The 24,653-nt window shown below is 42.4% G+C and overlaps 1 protein-coding gene across 1 annotated transcript in view; it reads left to right on the top strand.

Annotated features, from left to right (window-relative positions):
* The window catches only part of LOC135502442 (cyclin-dependent kinases regulatory subunit-like), a 51,335-nt gene extending 28,317 nt beyond the window's left edge, over window positions 1-23,018 (top strand). Inside the window, exon 5 of the mRNA XM_064795276.1 lies at window positions 22,701-23,018. Coding sequence (XP_064651346.1) covers window positions 22,701-22,792 — 92 coding nt within the window. The 3' untranslated portion in view covers window positions 22,793-23,018. The remainder of the gene's footprint in view (window positions 1-22,700) is intronic.
* The last annotated feature ends 1,635 nt before the right edge of the window (window positions 23,019-24,653 follow it).

The following is a 24,653-nucleotide window of genomic DNA, read 5'->3' as shown; positions in this document are numbered from 1 at the left end:
CATGCACTCAGTTCATCTACGTACGGTAGACGTTTTGACAGAAAACCAGGGTGAGTTTTCTCTGTATTTTCTCTTGATTTGCTAGGTACAATTGGCCATGACAACTGTTATTTGAAAAGTCATAGTATAGAATGACTCTCGTAGCTTGTTTACATAGGAAGTGTTACCGTTTTTGGCTTTTTGTCTCGTTAAATTTGCTCAGTCATTGAGTCGAAGTTGAAGATCAAAACACACTTGAACGCCCTAGTACATTTTATACACAAAACGGTGTTGCAAAAAATTCTTCCCAATCATCAGAATGAAATAATCGTTACTTCACAATTATCTATTACACATAGACATAACAACTACAGGAGAATGACTTTGAAATCCAGACAAAACTTTGTTATAAGAATAGCCTCTTTGAACCCGAACCGAACGCTTGATGAACAAACATGGCGGACTGCTCCACACAAGAAGTTGACGTTTTCTCATGTTTCTTGTCAAAATAACAATGATATTTCGACACCTTTGATAGTTACACTGGTCAGAGTACACAAATAATAGCGACGAAGTAGTCTGCTGGAATTGCGAGGTATTTTTAACGAACAATAAAACTGCCATTCTCAGTCTTTGCTGATACGGAAAACCGTGAGGAGCTGCATGAACCATACATTACCATACATTACCATACATTACAGTTACATACCCAATACCGATACATGAACAAATGCAGTACACTGCAACATATGTGCAGGGAAGTAAAGTATGCATTGGAAGCCATGTGTCCAAACTCTACCAAGGTGAACGTTAGTAAAATAAGGGTGAACTTTTTCAAATTTATTAACTTTATGTTATCCCCAGCCCCCCCCCCCCCCCCCTCAACCGGTTCACTAGTTTTTCACAAAAGTTTTGATCTTTTTTTGTACATTTATGTTTTACCTTATCACCAACATGAACAGCAAGCCATACAGGGTTTCGCCTATCGGCACAGACTACTCAGTGTTTTTGTAACATAATCGGGAATGTTCATATGTTGATAATAAATATCTTATTTTGATGGTGTTTTTTTACAAAGTGATATTTTTTCTCATGTTTACAGAATGATGCAGTCTATAATCTACCAGTCATTCCGGTGGTCTCCACTGGCAAAGTGGTGTTGCTTGCATGCTGTGGAACTGGTGTCACGAAACCAATCAACCAGTCAGCCATGAGATTGACAGGATCGGGAAAGAAGACGCTGTATCTTAGCTGATTTGTCCTTCACATTTTGGTCTTGTTTTACTGTATTATACAAGTTGATTGAATAAAGAAGCCTTGAAATTGAATACGCATCTCTGAATTTTTATCTATTATAATATTAATAAAGCTTGCCTATTAAACCTTAGGTCGAGTTAAAATTCCTACCTCTACTGTCGCGCTCGACCCTGGGTCGAGAGAGAGGGAAATGCCTCAGAAAATAAATTGTCCACGGCGCAATTGAAGTCCTTTATGTTTAGTTTATCTGCCAGTGTAAAGACGGCACTGCGTCTGATCATTTGATATTAGGAAACCAAATTGTTTCTACATAAAAAATTTCCCGCAACTTGCAACTGAAAGTCAAGCACCTTTTCAGAAGAGGTCAGGCAAGGGGTATGGTGATGTAAGAGACGTCATCATGCCTCATGTCACAATTAAGTAAGAGACCGCATTGTCGCCTGAATGATATGAGACAAGAGGGCGATGTCACAATCAAGTTAGTGACCACATTGTAGCCTGATCGATATAAGAGAAGAGCGTGATGTATGAGACGTTATCAAGTAAGACTTCGTTGTAGCCTGATATATATAAGAGAAGCGGATGATGAAAGAGACGGCATCATGCCTCATGTCACAATCAAGTAAGAGACCGCATTGTAGCCTGATTGATATGAGAGTAGAGAGGGTGATGTTAGAGACGGCATCATGCCTCATGTCACAATCCAGAGACTGCATTGTAGCCTTATGGGAGGGAATGCGGCGCATATCTGATCTGGCCTCCGGCCGGTTGCGCCCCGTTTGATTGAAATCGTGGTAAGAACACTGTGTCCTGAGGCAGATGCTCCATGCAGTGCCTCACAGACCACCTGGAATGTAAAAATCTCCAGGAACGGTCCGCGACGCGCCAGGCCAAGTGGCCGGCGGCTTTTGACCTCGGTCACCAGCCCATGGATTGTGAGTTTCAGAACTGCCATTCCTCTCTGGCCCGGCCTCTCAAGCCGATTTCCCCTCGGGGAGTGAGGACCCCGCCATGGTGGCAGGCATGCACGATCTGCACGCTCTAGTTAGGCAGTATCTGCCTCTGGAGACGTGTCCTCTCCCGTCGGTCAACCCCGCCCAGGCATAATTTTTTTCCAGGCGCACAGTGCGTCTTACCCTCCATTTGGATTCGCACGTTGCAGTTCCAAGTCGCTATATAATACATCCACTACGGTCCGATTTGAATATCCTCACATAACACCGTTAAAAACCCATTCAACTTGGTATCTGGGAAGCCAGATACGCTCCGCTGTCTGACCACCTGCAGCCGATTGATCTACTAAAAATTTGCGCTGTGGTACTTAAAGCGGTAGATGGAATGTTCCAAAGTTATTTCAATCGGCACAGAAATCGGTTTTTAATATCAGATGAATACATCTAAGCCGTAATTTCTTAAAAAATCAGTGCCCTAACCATAAATAGTAATAGTAAATGACCATAAATATCCGATTTTTCCAAGCCGCTGAAAACGAAACTATTTCCATGAAGCGTGACGTCATTTTGATGACGTCATTGCGACCCATCGCTCGCAGACATCACGGCCGGCTTGGAATCCAACATGGTGGACGAAGCACGAAATGATGACCAAAATCGGCTTGGATAAAAGCAAAAAATGCAACATTGTTGACGATTCATGCGATTCTAGTTTCGAATTTTGGAAATCGCTCTATAGACATATGTACTAGCGTCGATGGTGAGGCAGAAGGGCTATCATGATGGGATATTTCGCCATAAATGTTCGAGCCTGAACCGCGATCAAGACCACGTGTCATGATCATGATGATAAATGTATGACAACAACCGACCGGCCCACAGAAGATGCTATGGCAGAGCGTGACATGATTGACCATGGCCACAACGACATGCTAAGCGATAGGCCTAACGGACAACTTTTGCATAGATGGTAAGTAGGACTTAGCCGTCCAATATTCTAATGGTTTTCGGCCTGATTTCCGGCTTGATTTATAGTCATTATCCCTTATGGCCATTTTGCCATTGCTTGTACTGTAACTTAGTTATAAATGGGCCTAAGCACTGTATGCCTCCCACCTCCCCCCCCCACACACACCTAGCTATATAGGATAGGCCTCACACAAGAGTCAAAGGTAGGGGCCTACCTAACCACTCACCCACCATCATGTACCACTCACCACCGGCGACGATGAGTGACATTATTCTTATTGCATTTCCAGGCATGTCAAGGAGATGATTTAATCAGGATGTCAACCTAGCTGAGCCTGTGACATACAGGATGGGGTCTCACTGCTACTAATATTCATCCCATAGAAGAGATAATAGACAGGATTCAAGACAATCAGTATCAAAAAAGATGAAGTCTACTCTCAGTGACATTAAATACTGGAACAGGGCTATAATTTATTTGTAAATATGTTATTATGATCAATCAATCAATGTTGGCATTTATAAAGCGCTCCAATTAATCAGCGAGTGGGTATTCTGGAGCGCTTTTTTCCCAAAGGTTTCTGCAAAAAGGTAGGCCTTTAGGATTGACTTGAAAGTCTGGAGGGAATCCGTGTTACGAACCTTTTGCGGCAGCTGGTTCCACAGTTTTGGAGCAGCCGCCGCAAACGAACAACCACCAAGAGTCTGACACTTGAATCGAGGAACCTCAAGGAACATCACAGGTCCTGATCTAAGGCCTTGGCGATCAAACCTTCTTAATTGAATCATGGATCTGAGATATCCCGGAGCCTCCCCATTCAAGCACTTGAACATTAGAAGCAGGATCTTGTACTGGATCCTGAACTTGACTGGGAGCCAGTGCAGGTGAACCAACACGGGAAATATGGTCGAACTTTCCCACCAAACACACAACTCTCGTGGCAGAACTGAAAACCCGTTGGATTCGGTTTGACAACTTGGTGGGAATACCATTTAGGAGAGCATTACAATAATCAAGGTGGGCGATGATAAAAGCATGTACTAGGGTCTTGGTGGATTTTTCTGAGAGAAAAGTTCGGATTTGTCGTATCCGATAGAGACCGTAGTAGGCCTTGGCAAACACTTTTTTTACATGTGTCTCCATGGAAATGTTGCAATGGAACCATGCACCGAGATTGCGGACACATTGGACTGGTTTGATGATTGATGTTGACATTCATTGCATGTACAATATAAATAACTTATCTGTTTCTATATATTCTACCGGTATTTTACAGTTTAGGCTGAGCACCTTTGGTTTTTGGCCAACAAACACTTACACTCCATATTAAATGCAGTGTGTATTATGGTTATGACCGTGGAAAGCTGCAAAATTGTAGTGGCCGCAAGGAGCGTCTGACTTGGGAGACTAACAAACACTATTCATTTCGGAGTGTTTTTGAAATCCCATCTTTTGAATACCAAAAGTGCATGGAAGCAGGATTTGCTCATAATCAAAGTTTATGATGGAATTATTGATTTTCTGGCTGCCATGGATGCGGTGTCTGTCGCACTACTTACGCATGTATTTGGACACTGGCCTTGCGACTTTACATAGGGTTCTTCTTGGATTTACTCGCACTGGTATCAACTGATCGCACAAGCCAATACCGGTCACAAAGTAAAGCTTCATTTTCGAAATCGCAACGTGCGATGCACACGTAATAACCGATCACATATCGTATGTATGAGTTGCATGTGCGACTGTGAACTTAGATGCCTGCTGCCCTCAGTCGGGTCCCTTTGATCTTTTCGGGGATACCGCCGAACAGGAACCAGATGCGGTCCGGGACCAGGCATTCCAGGAATTGCCTACATCCCTGGCACTGATTTGAGCCTATACCTGTTGGATTCGGCTCTCAGTGATACAGCTCCGTCCTATAGGGGCCACCACCGTGCCTTGATCTCGACCTTACCGTCAACTGGACCGGGAGCCTGGACGCAGGCTGAGAAGGAAGGCCCCTAAGTCCTCGCATCTCCGTCTGTTAAGGACGTGGAGAACGAGGTTCCTCGTCCTCGCGGGGCTCCTCTTCCTTTTGTTCCAAGGGCAAACAGAGACTGAGGCTCCCGCCCGCCGCTCCATTAAGTTCCACTGGTCCTCAGGGAGGGGCGGGGGCCATGGGCAGCCAAAGCGGCCCTTCCAAGCTAAGAAGGGCCGCGGGGGCAAGCATAAGTGATTCTTTAGTCCTTCCTCCTGTGCTACAGGTGGCACCCCCACGGATTGTGCAATTTGGGGCAGGCTGCGACATTTCGTCGCCTTCTGGGATCAGTGGTGTCAAAAAGACCCCCCCCTCGAGCCGGACATGCTCCGCCACGGCGTCGGTTTGGACTTTTCTCATTCCACCCCTCCCCAACGACGACAATCCAAACCTGGTCAACCCTCCTCCGGTGAACCCTGCCAGGGCTTTAGCTTTGCGCGCATATCATCTTGGCACAATTCAAGAGTGCCAGAGCTGAAGTAAGTTACAATCTGTTTAGAAGTCATTGTATTTCATTGTATGGATGTGAAATGTGGGATCTGTCCAATCCTCTTGTTCAATCAGTGTATATAGGATGGAGAAAATGTGTGCGCACCTCCACGGACTCCTTGCAACTTCATTCCAGTTATAATTGATGACTGTGATAAACAAATTACCCTTGAAAAGCGTGCTATGAACTTATTTAACTCTCTTGCAGCATCATCTAATCAGTACTTGCAATTGGGTTGGCAGTTAGTTCTTGCAGGGAGCAGATCGCCATTAAGCAATAGTATCAATCACTTGTGTATTAAGTACAACATCAACAAACATGCTCTTGCTGCAGATTTGATACTTCACTTTGGTACCCATTTGAGGAACATTGAAACAGGTTGGATCACAGATTAGGGAACTTTTGAATCTGAGAGACAATGGACACGACCTCCTAACCTGCGCAGAAACTAGTGAGATCATTGTGCTCCTGTGCATGCATTGAAAACCCCCCAATATCTGAATGTTATTATTGGCGCTCTCAGTGTATTAGTATTGGTGTACCAAATCAGTAAGTTGTATATATGTTTTACCTCGGTAAAGCACACTACTGTTAAGCACACTACACGCTAGCACTTTCACACATATACTAGTGTAAATGTACTTCTATATATTTACGAAATAAACCTATATATAAAGTGAAGGACCAGTTGAGTGACAGTCCTAATCCGATAGGGCCATCAGGCAGTCATCTTAGTTTTGCCATGACAAAAGAACGGTTTGATTGACAGACTTGAAATTTCTGTGATGGGATGGCCTTGGAATAGGAGTATCCCTCTCAATTTATGACCTGAGACAAAATCCGAAATGACTGCCTGTTTGCCAACTTTGTTTTCCGACCCGTAACTTGAGAACCGACTTGAAACATCTATTTTGCGCATAGGGTGGGACATACATTGTGATTCATCTCGATCCCATAATGTCTAGTTTTTAGCTTACTTGTTGGAAGCTATGTATGATACCGTGGCATCCCTGTCATCTGTCGTCTGTTATGGAGGCACAGGGCTAGATTGCAGAAACTGAGCATGATGGTAACTTTGGGCAATATGCCCCGGCCTATTTCTCCTTTACCCGGTTTGACCTATCACATAGGTTTTTTGATTTGACCTAGTTTTCAAGGTAACAGAGGTCACACTTCAAATTTTTAACGTCTGAAGGTATGTTTCATTAGTCTCCGGCGTTTAGCTTGAGACTTTTGTACTAGGGTATTTTTCTCTCTATTCCAGCACACGCTCGTCGACAGGTCGATATTGCGTATGTGTGTTTAGAGAGCTATGCACTACGAAACTTACCTGGAGTCAACCTTCTCCGCGAATCGCAAACCGCAGATACAGTTAGTCTGGTCTCCAGGGTGACGTTCCACAAGAAAATACACTGGAAAATGCACGTAAACAGGAAGAAACGTTGAGCAGAAACTTGCCACTTACATCAATACCGATAAGAAACAAACGGGATATTCAATCTCAATTTAAGGGGATTTTGCACGACCAGCCATTCAGTCTACTTTTTAGATTCGTCTATAGCGTGGCATGCGCAGAATGATAGACGAATCTGTTGTATTCAGGTGGCAAAGCGAAATGGACGCACTCTCGGCTACAGCGTGCTACAGCGCGTGTTGTTTGATGTACATGAGCATATGAGTAACACGTCTGTAGCCGAGGTACGTGCTATATAGTGTAAATGCATGCTTTGATGTACTAGGATCTGAAAACACTGGTACAAAAACATGCTTTTTGTCAAAAGTAGCCAAAGTTTTTGCCCTGAAAATATATTCATTAGCTAGGAGATAAATCAGCCTAACCAGACAGGTTGGTACTTAATGCTATGAGTGAAGGTGATAAGAGGGGGAGTGGACGAAATCGTGAAGTGGCAGCGACCTGATTCTCCATGATTCTTGGATTAGTCGCCAGCGCCACTAGTAAAGGCATTTTCACTTGTAGTGGTCAATTTTGGAACTAAATACCGCGCTTTTCAAAAGCTGTTTATGTAGCATATAAATACCACGAAATTAATAATTTTCTGACTGTTTTACATCAGAAAAGGAACTTAGAAGCCTGATAGTGATATACAATAGGTTATGGAAGAAGTTGAGCGCCGGCATTCAATGTTCTTGAAAAGCTTCCTGTAGAGCCAATGAAACGTCGAGTTAGCAGCAATGTTGTCAAACTTGACCCAGTGCCGAAATTGAAGTTAACAAGATTTCTCTATTAGGAACGACATCAGCGCCTCTAGTGTGAAGATTGCAATGTTGTCAGGGTATTAGAATTAAAAAATAGCCTGACGTTGGGAGGTTGGACAAGTAGGCCTATATACGAGAGTCGTAGAAAACCGGCTAATTCTTTCGCTTCCCATATGATTGTACTCATGATTCAACTTCATTATACATGATCTCAATCACTGTATATATTAATGTTTTTATTCACTTGCTTCACCTACAATAAATCGATCTATTTTTCTTACTTAACACATGCCTTTTCGTCATTTACTGCCCATCCTTCTGCAAAGATCAAATCTTCTTTATGTGGTCAGTATGTACAACTTGTACATGTACACTCAACTTTAAACATAGACGAATCTTTGCCATCCCATGATGGCTCTAGTTTACATTTTTATCGGGCGGTGAAAATGTACCTTGTCATTTCCTGTTTAAAAGTCTGGCGCAAATCAGTTAGCTAAACATATGGGCAATAGGGCCTGCAATAAGGGTTCCATTCAGAAACCTGCGTATGACTTGATGATGCATCAGTTACTTTGATACTGACTGAGGCGTGGTAAGGGCAATGTATAGGAAGTTTGCTTTAATTCATTCATTCAGGAAAAAAAAAACCAACAAATGTTCCTCTCTTACTTTCAATTGACCCTTTTGGAATATTTCTGCGACTTTGATAAAGATATCTGATTAGAAATTATTTTATTTCATTTGATATGCCCGACTAGTACCGACGAATATTCCCCATACAGCATCGTCCCCAGGTTAAATTTGAAATAGATGTTAATATGCATGATATATCGCGTGTATTTACATCACTATTTTCCATTGTCAGTCATCGCTATTTTCGTTCTTCATCCTCCAAGTTTAGGATTTAAAGTTCAAGCCAAATGGTGGTGCCTATTGTCAACCCTTAATGCTGGAGATGATACTCAACAATGATTGCAGTCCTATAAGACAACAAATAATCTGTAAATTTGCCTAAAATATTACTTGGACAATACAAATATCAAATATCTTCCATTCCATTCCAACAATATATACCGCAATTCCCATGTTTCTTTATTTCCCACCAGTGCACAGTCCCCGATACATCCCAGCCCCCACACCATATCTAACCATGCTCCACTCATCTACCACTTCACCAATGACAAGCCCCACCAAACTAAAGCTGGAGACTCCAGGGTCTGACAAGACTCAACTGTCAATTCTAGTTTCTTTTGTTGGATACGTAGGCGATGCAAATTTTATGTTGTGGCTCTATTTGTATGGCGAATATCAGCCAGATCGGACTCCAAATATTCTCGTAATCACACTTTTTTTAATCACCTCTGGATGTGAGCTTATCTTATCACACAGGATCCGTCGTTGTCATCGTCATCATCGTCGTTCGTACTGGAGCTATAAACTTGAAACTTTGTAAATATGTTTCCCTATGAAAGGACACCCGGGAGACCAAATTTGGGCTGGTTCGATTCTTGATTTTGCACCAGGTTGCTAAAACTAATGATACCACCTTTTGTGAAATTTTAGAGTTTGCCCTTTCTGAACTAGGTCAAGGTCAAAATGTTATAAGCACTATGTTAATCTTGATCATATCAATCCATGATGCAAATTTGAAGATCACACAGTGAAGGTGTCTTGATATATGACCGACATATAGTTTTATGACCTGACCTACTTACACCTGAAAAGTTGGTCACATTGACCTGACCTGAGGACAATTTATGACAAAACTTGACACCTTTGCTGAAATTTTAGAGTTTGACCTATGTGACCAAAAAAACAACAACTGCATATTATGTCTTGTAGTCTCATCAAAGTATTGACAGTAAAATGTTATGGTTCTAGCTATATAAGCCTTCATGAGATATTGACAAAACTAGGTTTTCAAAGATGGCCGCCTGGAGCCCAGAAAGTAGGTCAAATGGCGATGATTTTTTGTGTGTCAAGTCGTGTTGTCATAAGACATCCACACACCAAGTTTCAACTTCCTAGACTCCACAGTGGGCTAACGTGCCACCATTGTAGACGGATGAAACGACAGATGACAGACAAGACGTGATGACATAAGTTCCCCAGGTGAGCTAAAAACACAAAAAGCACTGTCTCTCCAACTAAGAACTCAACACGGGTTATTTATTTGACCTACTTATAATGGTCACAGGGCCAGGGGTCAAATAGCGTAAATTGGCCAATTGTGGCACGTTTTATAACTACTGTGCTATTGACTTGAAACTTGGTACATATGTCCCCCTATGTAATGTCACCTTGAAGGCCAAAGTTTGGTCAGGTTCGATTCTTGATTTTGCCACCAGGTGGCTGAAACCGAAATCACAAAAAATGCTATAAAAGGGCTCAATCTTCACCAAATTGTTGTAAGTACATGTAATGACGATACTTGACATATCATACAGGTTTTTGATTTGACCTACTTTTCAAGGTCACAGAGTCAAATGGAATCAATTGGCTGATGACGGCATGTTAAGTGCGGGTCCATTATACCACCATGCAGAGGGTGGCAAGGTGGGGTCAGAAGTTTTTAATGAGATTTGGCATGCAAGACCAATTCACTAAGGTAACAATCCACAGCAATTATGAGCTCAGCCAAGTAACTGGTTGCTGAGCTAGGGGTGGGCCTATTTTTGGGGTCACGTTAAGCCATTTTTGGTCAATTTTAGGCCATTTCTGAGGGCGACTTTGGACATGCGTACCAGGACGAAAGAGCAGTTCTGGACAATACCCTTTTGTGTGGTAGTAGTACATGGTCTGTTTTGTTCACCCAAGAGAAATCTTAAAGCCATGGCCTCTGCCCAGGCTACTATAGGCCTAGAAAGATTATGTAATAGGTCATGGTTGTGGAAGAGGTCAATTCAGACCAATGGTTCTCAGCCATTGCAGGGCTCTGGATCACCTTTCAAAATCCAAAAGAAAAATCCAAGGAAGTCCATGGGTTTGGTCAGTGTTCCTAATAAAAAAATGAGATTTTTAGCAAAAGAGGAGATTTTTCACTCATTATCAAGTGGCGCCGCCTATTGTGTATTTATGGAAATAGTCTCTTCATTGCCCAATTGGTCCTTGATCACAATTATTAGCTCAGCTGACAAAGTCAGCGAAGCTGGTAATATTACTAAGGGAATGGTGTCCGTCCTTCCTGCCATCCTGCCATCCTTCCATGTCAATTTTGGGCATTTTGTAACCGTAAGACCTAGGCACTTTGTTGACGCTGCTAAATTAGGAGTAGCCCAAGGGGAACTCAGAAACCAAAAATCAGCGCGATCCGACCTACATTCGGCGAATGAGGTCATCGGGAAGTTTAAACTTCTTTCCTTTATACCTCGGGCCACAGAGGAAATATTGTTTTCAAATCTGGCCGAATATTTTTTAATAATTTTTCATTTTGACTTGTAATGGAATTAGTTTAGTTTTCACCGCCAGTTGGCGCTACAGGCACATTTGACAGATTTTTTGACGATTCAAAAGCCCGGGTTATGACGTATAGTTGCGCAGTTGTATTCTGCGCATTGAATTGGCCAGGGAACCAGACTATATTTCAGCATACCCACTGTGACCAGTGTAAAGATGGAAGATTGATTTTGCAACAAGTAACCACTTTTCTGCTAAAAAGTAGTTAAGTAGGCGATATTATCACTAGTTCCTTTCAGTGGGTAGTCATAAGGTCTTAAGGGAATACTTTCAGAAATTAGATCTTGAAAATTTGGCCACAATTCTGTGAAAACGATATCGGAAGTGCACGCTCTGTTCGCGATGTATTTTGAAGTGGAGAATTCCCACAGTACCTATGTGCAGTGAATCGGCATGATTCTGTTTGCATATTAGTTTTTAGTACTACGATTCTTACATGAGTAAAAAGTAGACGTTTTAAGCAACACAATAATGTTACTCCCATAAAAATTGATTGCAAATTGACGGAGCTACGGCATTCTGTTCGGCAATTGTCAGCGCTGATAAAATACATTGCTAATGCATGCCAAATGGTACACTTTAAAAAGCGTTCATTGGACAACGTAGGGTATCACCAGAAATGACGTCATCGCTGGTCTAAATCTTCTATATAATAATATTAGAAGGGGGACGAATAAAGTCACACTTAGAGGCATTGGATCGCCTTGAAATTTTGCATGAATGGTGGTGACACCTTACCCTGATGCAACGTCTTGGTTTTATTCAAAAATTTACTTCAGCGGAGCAGAAATGAGGGATTTTTAATCGGACACTGTCAATTCTCCTTACCACTCACAGAAGCCAAGCCATTGCTGTTAAGTAATGCAGGGGCTTAATCAATTACCTGCACTCCCTGTGGGGTGAATAACATTACCTTTTGAACAGATGGCTGTAGGGGGATGATTGGAACAGCCGGTATACCTGCTGACCTGCTGAACCCAGATAAATGTTATTTTCAATCCACGATTGCAGGTCACCTGATTTTCGAGATTTCGCGGGAAATTGTAAACAAACGCATGTGTGCAGTTCAAATGTAAACAAAAATGTATTTTTGGTACTTTTGGTTGCTGGACTTGGGTTTTCCCGCAGTTAGGAGCTGGGGTCAAATTGGCGGTCTATTGTTTATGGGTGCTGTTTTAGTCAGAGGTAGCCCTTGATTATGAAGGGATTTTCAAATATGAAAACGACCCTTTATATTGTAAATTCCAATCACCTGCAGGGCAGGTCAATTTCTCTCAATAAAATTAATTTTGTTGACTCCTGTAATCTCTACCTTATCAAAAAAAGACAGTGGTGTTAGTCCCAAACTGGTCATTTCTATTTATTTTGACCTCTGTTAAATCAGGATACCTCTCAATTACAGACAGCATTTTGTATCCTTGTGCTGTACAACCCAGCCTGGACATACCACAGTTGTCCATGGAAAAGTCTCATCCTCTCTGACACTTCTTTTCTGTAAAGCTACCGATACAACATACTGAACTAGGGATATCTTCCGTTGCCTCCTGTAATATTTACATACCATGGCTGATTAGTTCAATCATATTTCATCCAGCTGGCAGCTCTGCATTGGAAATATTAGTGGTATAACGTGTTCTCTTGACCTTCAAACAGTAGTATAAAGCTGATATTTACTACTTTACACCCTCAGTCCTGTGTTATTAGGTCATCCAGCCTCTTGTTTCCTTTGCGGTGCTGTATGATGTTATAAAAAAGACATTTTGGGTCACCATTGTAATGCATGGGCGGGGGGGGGGGGGGGGGCGGGCACTCAGTGATCTGAAGAGATTCTACTTCCCAGGGTGGTCATGTACCTAAGCCTCCTCTTCGAAATTTCAATCCTCGGTTGGCGGATAAGGGACACTTTTCATAAATAATCCACTCCCAACGATGCCTGTAGCCAAGCTAACTTTTCAAACAAAATCTTAATCAATATCAATATCGTTGTATATAGGGGACAACCCCTCCCGATTCATGGTTTGTCTGCTTGGACCAACTATTTCTTTAGCGTTACATCCAGAAAAATAAGGATTTTCACCTGCATGATCAGGCAACAAAGCCAAAGGTCAGGATAGACCTCTGCAGACAGCGCATTCTATCTAATCACACATGAACGAGAAAAGTGAACAAGCAGTCCACCAGAAATAATGAAAATTAGTACTACGATGTATAATGTACTATGACTTCTTTTCACTATATTTGACTATTTACAACATAAACACATACAAGCATACAATGCCCCCCCCCACACAGTTGAGTTTTAAAGCAGCTGACCTTTGACCTGGTAAATACACAATACATTGTATCTCAAAAACAACAGCAGCCGTAATGACACCAAATGTCATCCTGGGTATACATTTGTACCTAGTGTACACATTTATCTAACTGACAGGAAGCAAAGAGTGTGCATAAATGGCGAAGTCTCCACGGTTAAAGATGTAACCTCAGGTGTCCCTCAGGGCTCGATTCTTGGGCCACTACTTTTTCTATTGTATGTGAACGACCTTCCTGAAGTTATGGGCCAGAATACAACTACGTCTCTATTTGCAGATGACTCAAACATGTATAGGTTGATTAAGTCATTGGAGCATTGTCTGGCACTACAAGGTGATCTTGAAAATGTAGCCCATTGGTGTAAAACGTGGGGGATGTGCTTAAATGCAATTAAATGTCAATGTATGAGTATCACCAGGAAGCTTAACCCTACAGTATACTATTATAATATTCATGGTCGTGCTTTAACCAAGGTCGAAAACGTTCGGGACCTGGGTGTCGTGGTCGGTAGCGATTTGACTTTCAATTGTCATATAAATCTGACTGTTAAAAAGGCAAATCAGACCTCTGGGGCATTGCACCGTGCAGTCCGTTGGCCACGCTGAGCCCATCCTATTTTAACGAGGCTGCTTCCAGACTCAACGGTGCCCGACACTTCAATAGCACGACTTGAAACAGAAGGCTTTGCAAGGGCATCAACTTCAGTCCACTTCCTCTTGACTTTATCGATTTTCGTGTCCTTCAGTGGGAGGGCATCATGAGTACCGCAAGCCATGTGCATGGTGAGTGCCTCCTGGCTAGGGAACATCCTACCGCAACCATCTTCCAGGCATGGGACTTGCACAAACTGTGAGGGACTGTAGACACTAAGACTTCCTGTGTTTGATCTGGTAGAGTGTAATCACCTATGATTACACCAGATGATCCCTGTCTGGTCTTCTTCAGTACAACATTGTGGCTATGGAATTGGCCAACCCCGACACCATACGCTATCCAAACCCGAATGCCTTCTTCCTCAAATTGAAAGTTTGTGTACGACGTTATTCCTTGCCAAGTGCCCTTTTCTTTGGCTGCTCCGGGCTTTAGGGTTGCAACGGCAACATAGCAACTGCGTACTCCACCATACGTCTCAAGAGCATTCTTCATATCCAGGGCAGTCTGGATATCATGCCCCTCATTCACATATCGCTGCATGTGAGCCTTCATTGGGGCAATTTTTCTATCAGATATATCTTTGCCCGATTGGGCCTCGCTAAAGTCATATCGTTTATGAAAATCCCCTTGGCTTTAGACAGTGATGGCAGAGACAATAGCAGGGAAGCGTTGTGGTAACAACCCGCATTGTCAGAACGAAGGAACAGCTCTGTCACTTGTGGCAATTCGACTTGAAGCTTTGCGATGCAGGCCTCAATCAACGAGTAGACACTGAACCAATCCTGCTTGCATTGATCGAGCACGTGGACAAAGCGGTGTATCTGAAAAAGAACAAAAATTACAAAACTTAAAAATGAGACGGTGTACGTATTGGACACTACATAAGGAGGAATTCGTCTAGGGTGAGATACATGTATTGGCATGTATCACTTAAATTTGCTGTCACTTTGGGAAGAACATCAAACATCCATCATCAATTAGTATTGATGACAGGACATCATTCCTGTGAAACAAATGAACTATACTGCCCATGGCATTGTAGTATCAATTGAAATAGGAGATCCTCTCCCAGCACACAGACTGTTTAGTTTTTGAGTTCTTCAGTCCAAATCACTCTGTGCATAGGCTACCACTTCTTTAAAAAGTTACACCAGCCTCTTTTCACTCATTCAACTGGAAGGTCCTTCAGTCGCGCAGATTAAAGAACAGTGTCACACTGAAACATTCATACATGGAGGACCTCTGCAACTAACCTGGTGCTCATTTTCCATTGTCTTTGTCACCAATGCAGACACATGCCAGGAGATGCCTTTCTTAGCAAACCAGTCTTGCTGGGCCTCCGGGAACTTCATCGGTAGGAATTTCATTGCCCAGTCCATGGTCATCAAGCATTGGTTTGGCAGCAGCTCATCAAGAATTTTGGTCTTGGCCCTCTCCTGGTTCTTGGCCCTCAGCAAATGTGCCTTCAGTTGAATGATCTTCTCCTTTGCCACTTCAAAATTAAAAAGAAGCTCTTCCCTCTGTTTCTCATATCTGAAAACAAGACCGCATTTTACGTTAGCACAAGCATAAGCATGGGGTGGCATAAGTCACTTAGACAGTGTTTACTTTGAGCCTGAAATGTGGGATAGGGTCTTGACATTCAATTGATTTCTACACCACAGTAACAATATACAGATTGAGGCACACCATCAGGCAGCAAATTGATGGAACTGACAAATCACTGTTTGATGCCTGAGAAAGTCCATGACCACACACTTATTCTCAGAGGTGTGTGCTACTGAATCAAATTTGATGTAAGGCAAGTAGTTGTATGATGGTTCAGGAAACAATCAAGAAAACAGCCAGAAGATCATGATGGCATTGAGTGTCATTCATCAACACAAATCCTAGGCATACAGAACATGCTTGGCATAAGAAAATATCCATACCTGTATGACACGTCTGAATCGCTGAAGGCTGACTCGATGGTATCAAATATATACGATATCTCGTCACATCATTGACATGACAAATCATGTTCGTGGCTGCAAGGTGTTGTACCATCCCCCAAGGCATACATGATACAGTGGTCAGGGCACTGGCTGGCTTCCCTGACATGAAGTTTGAAATCCGTCTTTATTTAAACCCTCGCAGACTGAATCTAGACATTCAAGTCCTCTATTGTTGCATGTGGATAACCTGAAATTAATGTGAAAAAAAGTTAATTTGATAAGCAGGTTGCATGTGAAATTCTTTTTAGTTCACTATGAGTATAATAGTGCTTGACTGATGCATGTAGGCCTATCTTTTCTTTTAGCAGACTGAGAAAAAACAAAGAGTACAAGTGAAACAGAATGGGCATAGCTGGCTTGGCCGAATGGGCATAGCTGGCTTGGCAATGTGTTACAATCAGTTTTAGGCAGCCTATGTGACTGAATAATGCAGAAGACTCAACCATATCAGTGTTTACATTTTTTATACATACCACAGTCTCCAAGGACTTCTACAACTTTGAGTAGGGTATCGAATGCTTGAGATCCTTCTGCGGCAATGTTGTCTAATCTTTTGAGATGTAGCGCACACCTGAACGAAAGACAATTTTATTTTACAACCAGTATGTAAACAAGTGAGGAAAAAGACATGAAAGAAGTGACATTACACATGTCATATATTCAATAATACTACTAGGATGTACTTCTCCTCTTTTTCAATCAATAGACGGTCCAACTTTTCCCATACTTTCTCACGGAATACCCTTGGATTTCAACTTGTTTTGGGCAGACAAACACAATTTCCAAATCCACAGCAGAAGAACTCAAAATAAATCTTTGTCAAGGAGTTGCATTTGCTGGTACCTTTGGAAGTCGAACTCCAAATACCTGTAATTGGCATTCTTACCTGAATTATTGAGAAGAGTGAGCTTCTTTTCAGTGGTTGAAAACCAATTTCCTCGCAGTATGCTAGGTACAACTGAATGAGTCTTGACACGATGGTAGTCCTCACAACATTTGGTATCTCCAGTTTCTCCCCATGGCTCAGCTTCATAGTACGAGTTCCATATGCTACATCTTGAAGAAATTCTGGCCTAGAGATGAAGTCGAGGAAGTGATCCACCTTCGCCTCATCCATACGGGATCGGGTGACTGGCTCCATATGCACAGGTTGGGCTTGACCGACTTTAGTAGCGTGTTTTCTTGCCTTGTCAATTCTATAGATAGTCAATCCTGGGATTAGTTCCTGCAAAAAGGTAGACATTGAATACTAGGTATTTTTTCAACAATAGCAATTCAAAATGTATATGCACAGTGTAAATATGAGTGACAATGAGCAGGTCACTCAAGTTCAAGTGCATGTACATGTACATGTAAGATGTAACCTGGTTTCAACAACTGGAAATACCAGGGTCATTCTATTGTAATAGTTGTCCTTTCTCATACCTCTCATTCCACACATGACCCTGCTCATCAACCAACAGAACTTATTGATACAGCAGAGCCTGAGGGGTTCAGTTGATAGAGTGGTGGGGACTGGCGGTAATGATGCTCAATTTTGTCGTCAATGAGGATGGGATACACCAACAGGGCTTGCCTACTACTACATGCCAATCCTTTGAACTGCGTGCAACAGCTAATGAAATCTTGAAACTAGCCAGCAACTTTAGTGTGATTTGGAGCAAGGATGGATAGGATTTGTCTTTTGGTGAACCATGTTTCCGCCTCATTGTAGCACTTCACGACTGAAGCAGCTAAACTGTCATCCACTACCGATGGTGCAGGATGGACCAACGCCATCAATTCATCCTCTTGTCCAGGTGCGAGAAGATGAAGAACTAGACCAAATGCTTCCCTTGCCTTCGATTTGTAATACCGTAGGGTTCTTTGTGAAGCACTGTCAATGGCAGTGACGAGCTGACCATCTACTGGAGCACATCCTCCTTTAGCAAGGAAACTATTCAGTGTTGCCAGTTCGACATTTCGTGGCGCTGGGGTAGGTGCCCAAGTCACATCCATCATATCACAACCATTATCAGTCTCTGTACTTGGTGTGGAGCTACCATTTCCAGAAAGCAAGTGGCCACCCTGAAATGAAAGAGGAACTTTCAACGGCCACACCAGTAATTACTTATGTGTGCAACAAGACAGCATAGCATCAATGAAATGGTCCATGGACGTGTTGTCACTATAAAGCCTCGAAGTTCCCTTACAAGCCGACTATGAAAAACCAAATTTGACTCAAGTTAGATTTTCACTGAGCAAGGGAATCTTAACACTGTTGCAACTCACCAGCATAGCATTAGGAGCAGTCATCCTACAAAATGTCTTTTTATTGCACAGCACACATTGGCTGTACCTCTTTTCACCTAGCATCAATGCTCACCTTTATGATAACATTATCAGCTTCTGAGCATGATGATCCATTACCGGTACTCCCAGTAACAGGCAAAATTACTCGCCAACTCTGGTTGTCTCCATCTCCACCCTGAAAGAAACAAGCTTCCTTACAACTCAGAGTCAAAACACTGAAAAGCAAACTGTGAGTTCCATGGGCTAATAGATTAAAATACTAGCACAGCCCATGCCATGTATGATGGCTTAAAGGGCCACGGTGCCAAGATTAAACGAGCTCTGGTTTAACAACAACAGACTAGAGCGTATGCTAGGATCAGAGTATCTCAACTCCTTTTGCACTAGATGTCGCGTCATTTACTGGGCACTACAATTTATTATAGAATAATAAATTTCCTTACATTGCACCGATGAGAAATTACCTGGATTCACTGAAGGAAATCTGACTGATTATTTATCAAATAATAAGGTACAAATTGTTGTGCCTAGACTGTGAAGCTAAGAACACGTACCTCAAATTCCATACCATCAGGTTCCTTCGATTTTTCCTCAGGTTGAATTTCAGAGACAGGGGACAACGAAACTGTAGATGAGGCAGGCTGAAAATTACAAACAGATATCCAGTATTTTTCATGTACTTATAATCTATGCAACTGATGCCAAGAAACACAAAAGCTTTGTGACAGCTTCATAGAGAAATTTGAACATTTACTTGGACCTCAGCACATGTAAACTAAAAGAGCTGCTAACCCCGCCCCCTTTTTCAGAATCTTTTATCCTCTCTGGCCTGTCCATGAAAAAATGTTTTTTTCTCCAACAACACCACATCACCACATCACCACAGTCTTTATCAATCTAAACAGCATTTGCACGTCCTGGACTTACCTCCGCTGCACATGATCTAGTTTCAAAATTAGCCATGTATTCTTTGTGTCTAGCCACACAACTTTTGCAGAGAACTGAAATGGAGAAGAAAAGTATTGAAAACAATCAATCCCAATACCACCCCATAAGTTGGCATAAAGTGAATTTCGCCTACATGTGGGTGTCACGATTTGAATGGATCAAGAGCAGTCCTCATAAAGTGACAAACAAATGTTGTGCCCAACCACTAGTACATGTAGTATGAAAACAAACTAGGCCTACCGTACCAGTATGCGAGTCCTGACTCGCGTTTAGTGAGACCAATCACTCTCCGAGCCCTACTCTAGTCAATGGTGGGTAGTGTAAACTCTATAAGACAAGTTTTTACTTGCGACTAGGGCCTGGTCCTGGATTGACAGAGCCTGGCACAACGCCTAGGCTTACATGCATTCATATAACAGCCCAGCACACTGCTGAGGCCCTAATAATAGGCCTAACATGTTCCAAGATGTACTGAACTACTGGCACTGCCTTACCTGATCCAACAGGAACAAGCACGTCCCACTGGTTCCAAATTTCTTTAGACTTCTCTGGATGGACCTGGCCTCCTCCATATTGTTTAGCTTTCCGTGGCTTTTCCTTGGATTTGGGAGGGTGTAAAGGGTGTTGACATTTCCTGGACGAACTCCAAAACAAACTCCTCTGGTACCTGTGTTTTGGACAAATGGTGGTGTCCAACACATATCGAACACACCAGCACGGAGTGCAATCAGCTGCCATTCTGTTTTGACCTGGGCAGCCTGATTTAGAGTCAAACAACGGCTCAAATGAGCGTTCATATCTTTCTTGCACTGCTTCAATGGGAGGACACAAGTGTCATGAGGATAACTTCCTACCAGTCCACATTGGAAATCCTTTATTATTTCAGAAAAACCGCACTTTAGTTGAAGTGTTCTTTCTTCCTCTATGCTGCATCCATGCACATGGCCTGATAACATGTGCCATGCTTGTGTAACTGCTGTTGTTGTTGCATGCAGGACGGTTTCCAACCTAACCGCTTATCTCTCGAAAGGGCTACTCGGCCCCAAAGGGATTAAAATCGAGGGGTGGGCGGGGGCAATGGTAAATTTCATATCCTAAAGGTCTCACTAATACTCAAATAATATTTTGGGAGGGATTCATAAGGGGATCCAGAGATATATGCTTTATATGGTCTCCAGGAGGGGACCCCGGAGGGACGCGCAGTCGGGCCCGCTGCGAAGAAACCAGAAGAGTTCCCTGGATTTTTTTTTTTTAAATTGAAAAGCAATATAGTAAGCTTATCCATGTAAAGGTCACTTGCCAAAGACCTCATTTTTAGCTCACCTCTTAGCAGAGGTGAGCTTATCCCATACCGTGGCGTCCGTCGTCCGTCGTCGTCGTCGTCGTCCGTCGTCGTCCGTCGTCCGTTAGCAGGGCACGTTTCGTAACTGTTAGAGCTATTGAGTTGAAACTTGGTACACATGTACCCTTATGTAATGACACCTTGGAGACCAAGTTTCGGTCCGATTCGTTTCATGGTTTGGCCACCAGGGGGCCAAACGTTAAAAGTGAAAATATGCAATATCTCCCTTAATAGTAGTCGGGAAATTTTGAAAAAAATATGGTAGGTACTTCTAGCAAAGGTGCATCATATATCCTCTGGGTTCTTGATTTGACCTCCTTTTCAAGGTCACAGAGGTCAAATGGTGTAAATTGGCCGTTAGGATGTAACGATGGCACGTTTCTAAACTGCAATGACTATTGATACCAAATTTGGTACACATTTACCCCTTAGTCAGTTGATCTCAGGGACCGAAGTTTGGTCCAATATGATTCACCACTTGACCACCAGGGGGCAAAATCCAAAAACCTTAAAAATGTGATTATTCCTTAACTTCTTGCCCGATTGCCACCAATTTGATATCATGGGTACATCTAACCACCATACAGTATATGTCACCCAGGTTTTTAATTTGACCTTCTTGTCAAGGTCACAGAGGTCAAATGGCGTAAATTCACCGTCAGGCCGTAACTATGGCACGTTTCTTAACTGCAATGACTATTGATCACAAATTAAATACACATGTACCCCTTGGTCAGATAATCTCAGGTACCGAAGTTTGGTGCGATCTGATTTGCCGTTTGGCCTCCAGGGAGGGGGCCAAATCCTAAATTCTTCAAAATGCCATTATTCCTAGTAATGACTTGCCCGATTGGCACCAATTTTATATCATAGGTACATCTAATTCTAACAACCATTCAATGTGTCAACCGGGTTTTCTTTGATTTGACCTACTTTTCAAGGTCACAGAGGTCGAATGTTATGTAAATTGGCCATTTTGGGGAAATCGTAATTGCTTGGACCTACATCAAACCTAACACTACATGACACAATACCATGCTCTTTATCCATCTTTCCTCCACATGAGGTGAGCACAATGGCCCTGGCCATTTCATTAAAAAATGGATTGTAGAGCATTTTTGGGACACCCCTTACCCTCCTATTTGGGGCAAATAACAATTATGGAAAATATGGCTCAAGGCCCCATCTTTCAATTCCACATCAATAGTATTCAACAAGAATTCGGGAACTGGTGCCAAAGATTAGCTGCAATAGGTCTAGTTTGGGGGTATTTTCTAATAGATAATGCATAGGAAAGGGTTAATGGTCGTACACCGGAACCATAGGGTGTATGGCCAAACGAAGCCACCAGCCTTCATACCTCCCCCAGTGTACCCCATGGTAAAAATTGCAACCAAATCTGTTGACCCCCATCTTGCCACTTCTGCATGATATTGCATGGTTCTCTCATGGACTGGCACTTAAGGATTTACTGGAGCTATTGACTTTAAACTTGGTACATATGTAGCCCTATGTTATGAAACCTTGCAGACTAAATTTCGGTCCGGTTTGAGTCAAGGCCACCAGGTGGCTAAAATCGAAAATATGATCCCCATGTTTCTATTCTTCAAAAACTGTGTCTCTTACCAGAAAATTGCTGTTGGCCATGAAAGTTGTACAATGAAAATAAACAATTTCCCCCGAAAAATCACGGAGGTGGAAATTGAAAAAACTGGGCAATGAATAATTCCTGTTCAGACTGCCTGGTATAAAGTCAGTACATGTATCATAAACTGCACTAACTGTGGCCATATTCTATGAAATTTTTTCATGTTTCAGAACCTCATGTGCTGCTGTTCCGAAGACTATTGCCAAAGACTCAAATAGAACTTCCTGTTGCCCTTCACAGTAAACTCGTGACAAATCTTTGAATTGACATATGTGGAATTCAAGCGTGGACACTGAAATGTGGATGAAAACTGAGACAGAGTCCATTTTTATGACCATTCAAGTGTTATCTGGAATCCTGTCATGGGCATGTAGCCAAAAACAGTTCTAAAAGTGACTGCTACGATACTGCCTTCTCATCATGTTGATTGGTTTTACTGATAATTTGCTAAATTCTTGTTTGACAAATAGAGAAAGATAATTGTGGAACCCAAGTAATTTTCTTTTTCAATTTCCATGGTTTACTGGTTGTCTGCATCACTACCACAATGGACGTGGAGGTGTAATAGTTTCTGATCCAACTCCTCCGTCATTTTAGATCAGATGACAACAGATCTTCTGCCGAGAGTCGAGATTGATACAGGATATATCTTGGCGGGCTTTCATTTTGGAATTCTGGAGCGATGATGGAGAAATATATGTTAGATAGATCTGCATTTTGTGGAATTCCCTTGAGATGGGGCTACATTTCATATTAGTCAGAAGTGAGGAAAATTTACCAAAATGAACAGGAAATTTATGTAAAACATTGTACAATGCTTATCCTGAATTTGTTATTCCATTTTGAGTTGATTTGGTTGCCTTTGCTCCCTTTTATCTTATGAAACATGACATTGGCCTAAAAATCAGCCAACCTAATGCATGTCCTGGTAAAACTCCCCATAGTCTCTACATGTAAGTACTACAGGTATAGAACACACAAGAGGTCATATACTATAGAACTTGCAATAAGTCAAATCAGAATAGGCCCAGATTTTTATTTATACATTAGTTGTGGTTCCACTACAGGGTTTTGATTCGTTTCTATCGGATCCGCATGAGGTCCGAACTTCGCTTAGTCCGGACTAACGAAGGTGGTGCAATTCGACTACAGGATTGGTAAGTTAACAAGTACGGCAACAGGCGGCGCCACGCTATGCGCGTTAGGCTAAGAATAGCGAGGGTTTCCACCTCTGTCCATGAACAGCGAGCCATAGTTACGATAAAGCACTAGAATTTACTTAAATCAAGAATAGAATTATGAAATAAGAACGAATCAGAATTGACAGAAATCCCGCGTGTTTGTTTTGACAGAACCAACACTTCCGCTCATGCGCAATACGTTCGCATTGACACGCCACCTGTAGCCGTACTTAGTAACTTGATCATAATCCGGACTAATGCGGTTCCATTACAGGTAATTTCTGCTTTAGATCCGGGTTTATTCTAGGTTCGGCTATAAATCCGCTTGTCCTATCCGAACTTAATAAGACCGCTCTTAGTGAGATCCGGACTTGTGTAGTTCGGATTGGCTGTAATGGAAGCACAACTAATTCGGATGTAGTCTGCACTTGGCTGTAGTGGAACCGCAACTATGGTCTTGGCAACAATGGGGCATGACTCTCTTATCTAACATTCAAGCCTGTGGGTGACTAGGTCCAGTTATCAATTTCATTGGAGGATGACTGTTGTTGCCTCAACACTAAAGCCCTTTCAAATAGGATCATTCGCCTTGACAACATACATCTAGGCCTATTCTGATTTCCCACAGCGCTCGCTTATTGCAAGTTCTACAGTATATGTATTGAACAGTATATTCAGCCCATTGATAAGGGCAGATTCTATTTTAGTCCAGAATCTATTTAGGTTGGGGAACCCCCAGGGACCTGCGAAGGGAAAATTCTGCAGAGAGGCCTGATGGGGACCAATTCATGCAGTTGTATCAATGGAGAGATGTATGAGAACAGGTTTTTGTTGCTGCTTGTCCAAAGGGTAAGACCGTTGTGCCTGACGTTGTGTCAGATCCGAAAAAGTATCATTGGTGTGTCCTGACGTCTTGAGGTCCCCACCCTAATGGTGTGGCTG

This window comes from Lineus longissimus, chromosome 18 (genome assembly GCF_910592395.1).
Source record: "Lineus longissimus chromosome 18, tnLinLong1.2, whole genome shotgun sequence".
NCBI lineage: Eukaryota > Metazoa > Nemertea > Pilidiophora > Heteronemertea > Lineidae > Lineus > Lineus longissimus.
The sequence above is the reverse complement of the archived record's forward strand: the minus strand, read 5'-3'. Positions and strand labels throughout refer to the sequence as shown.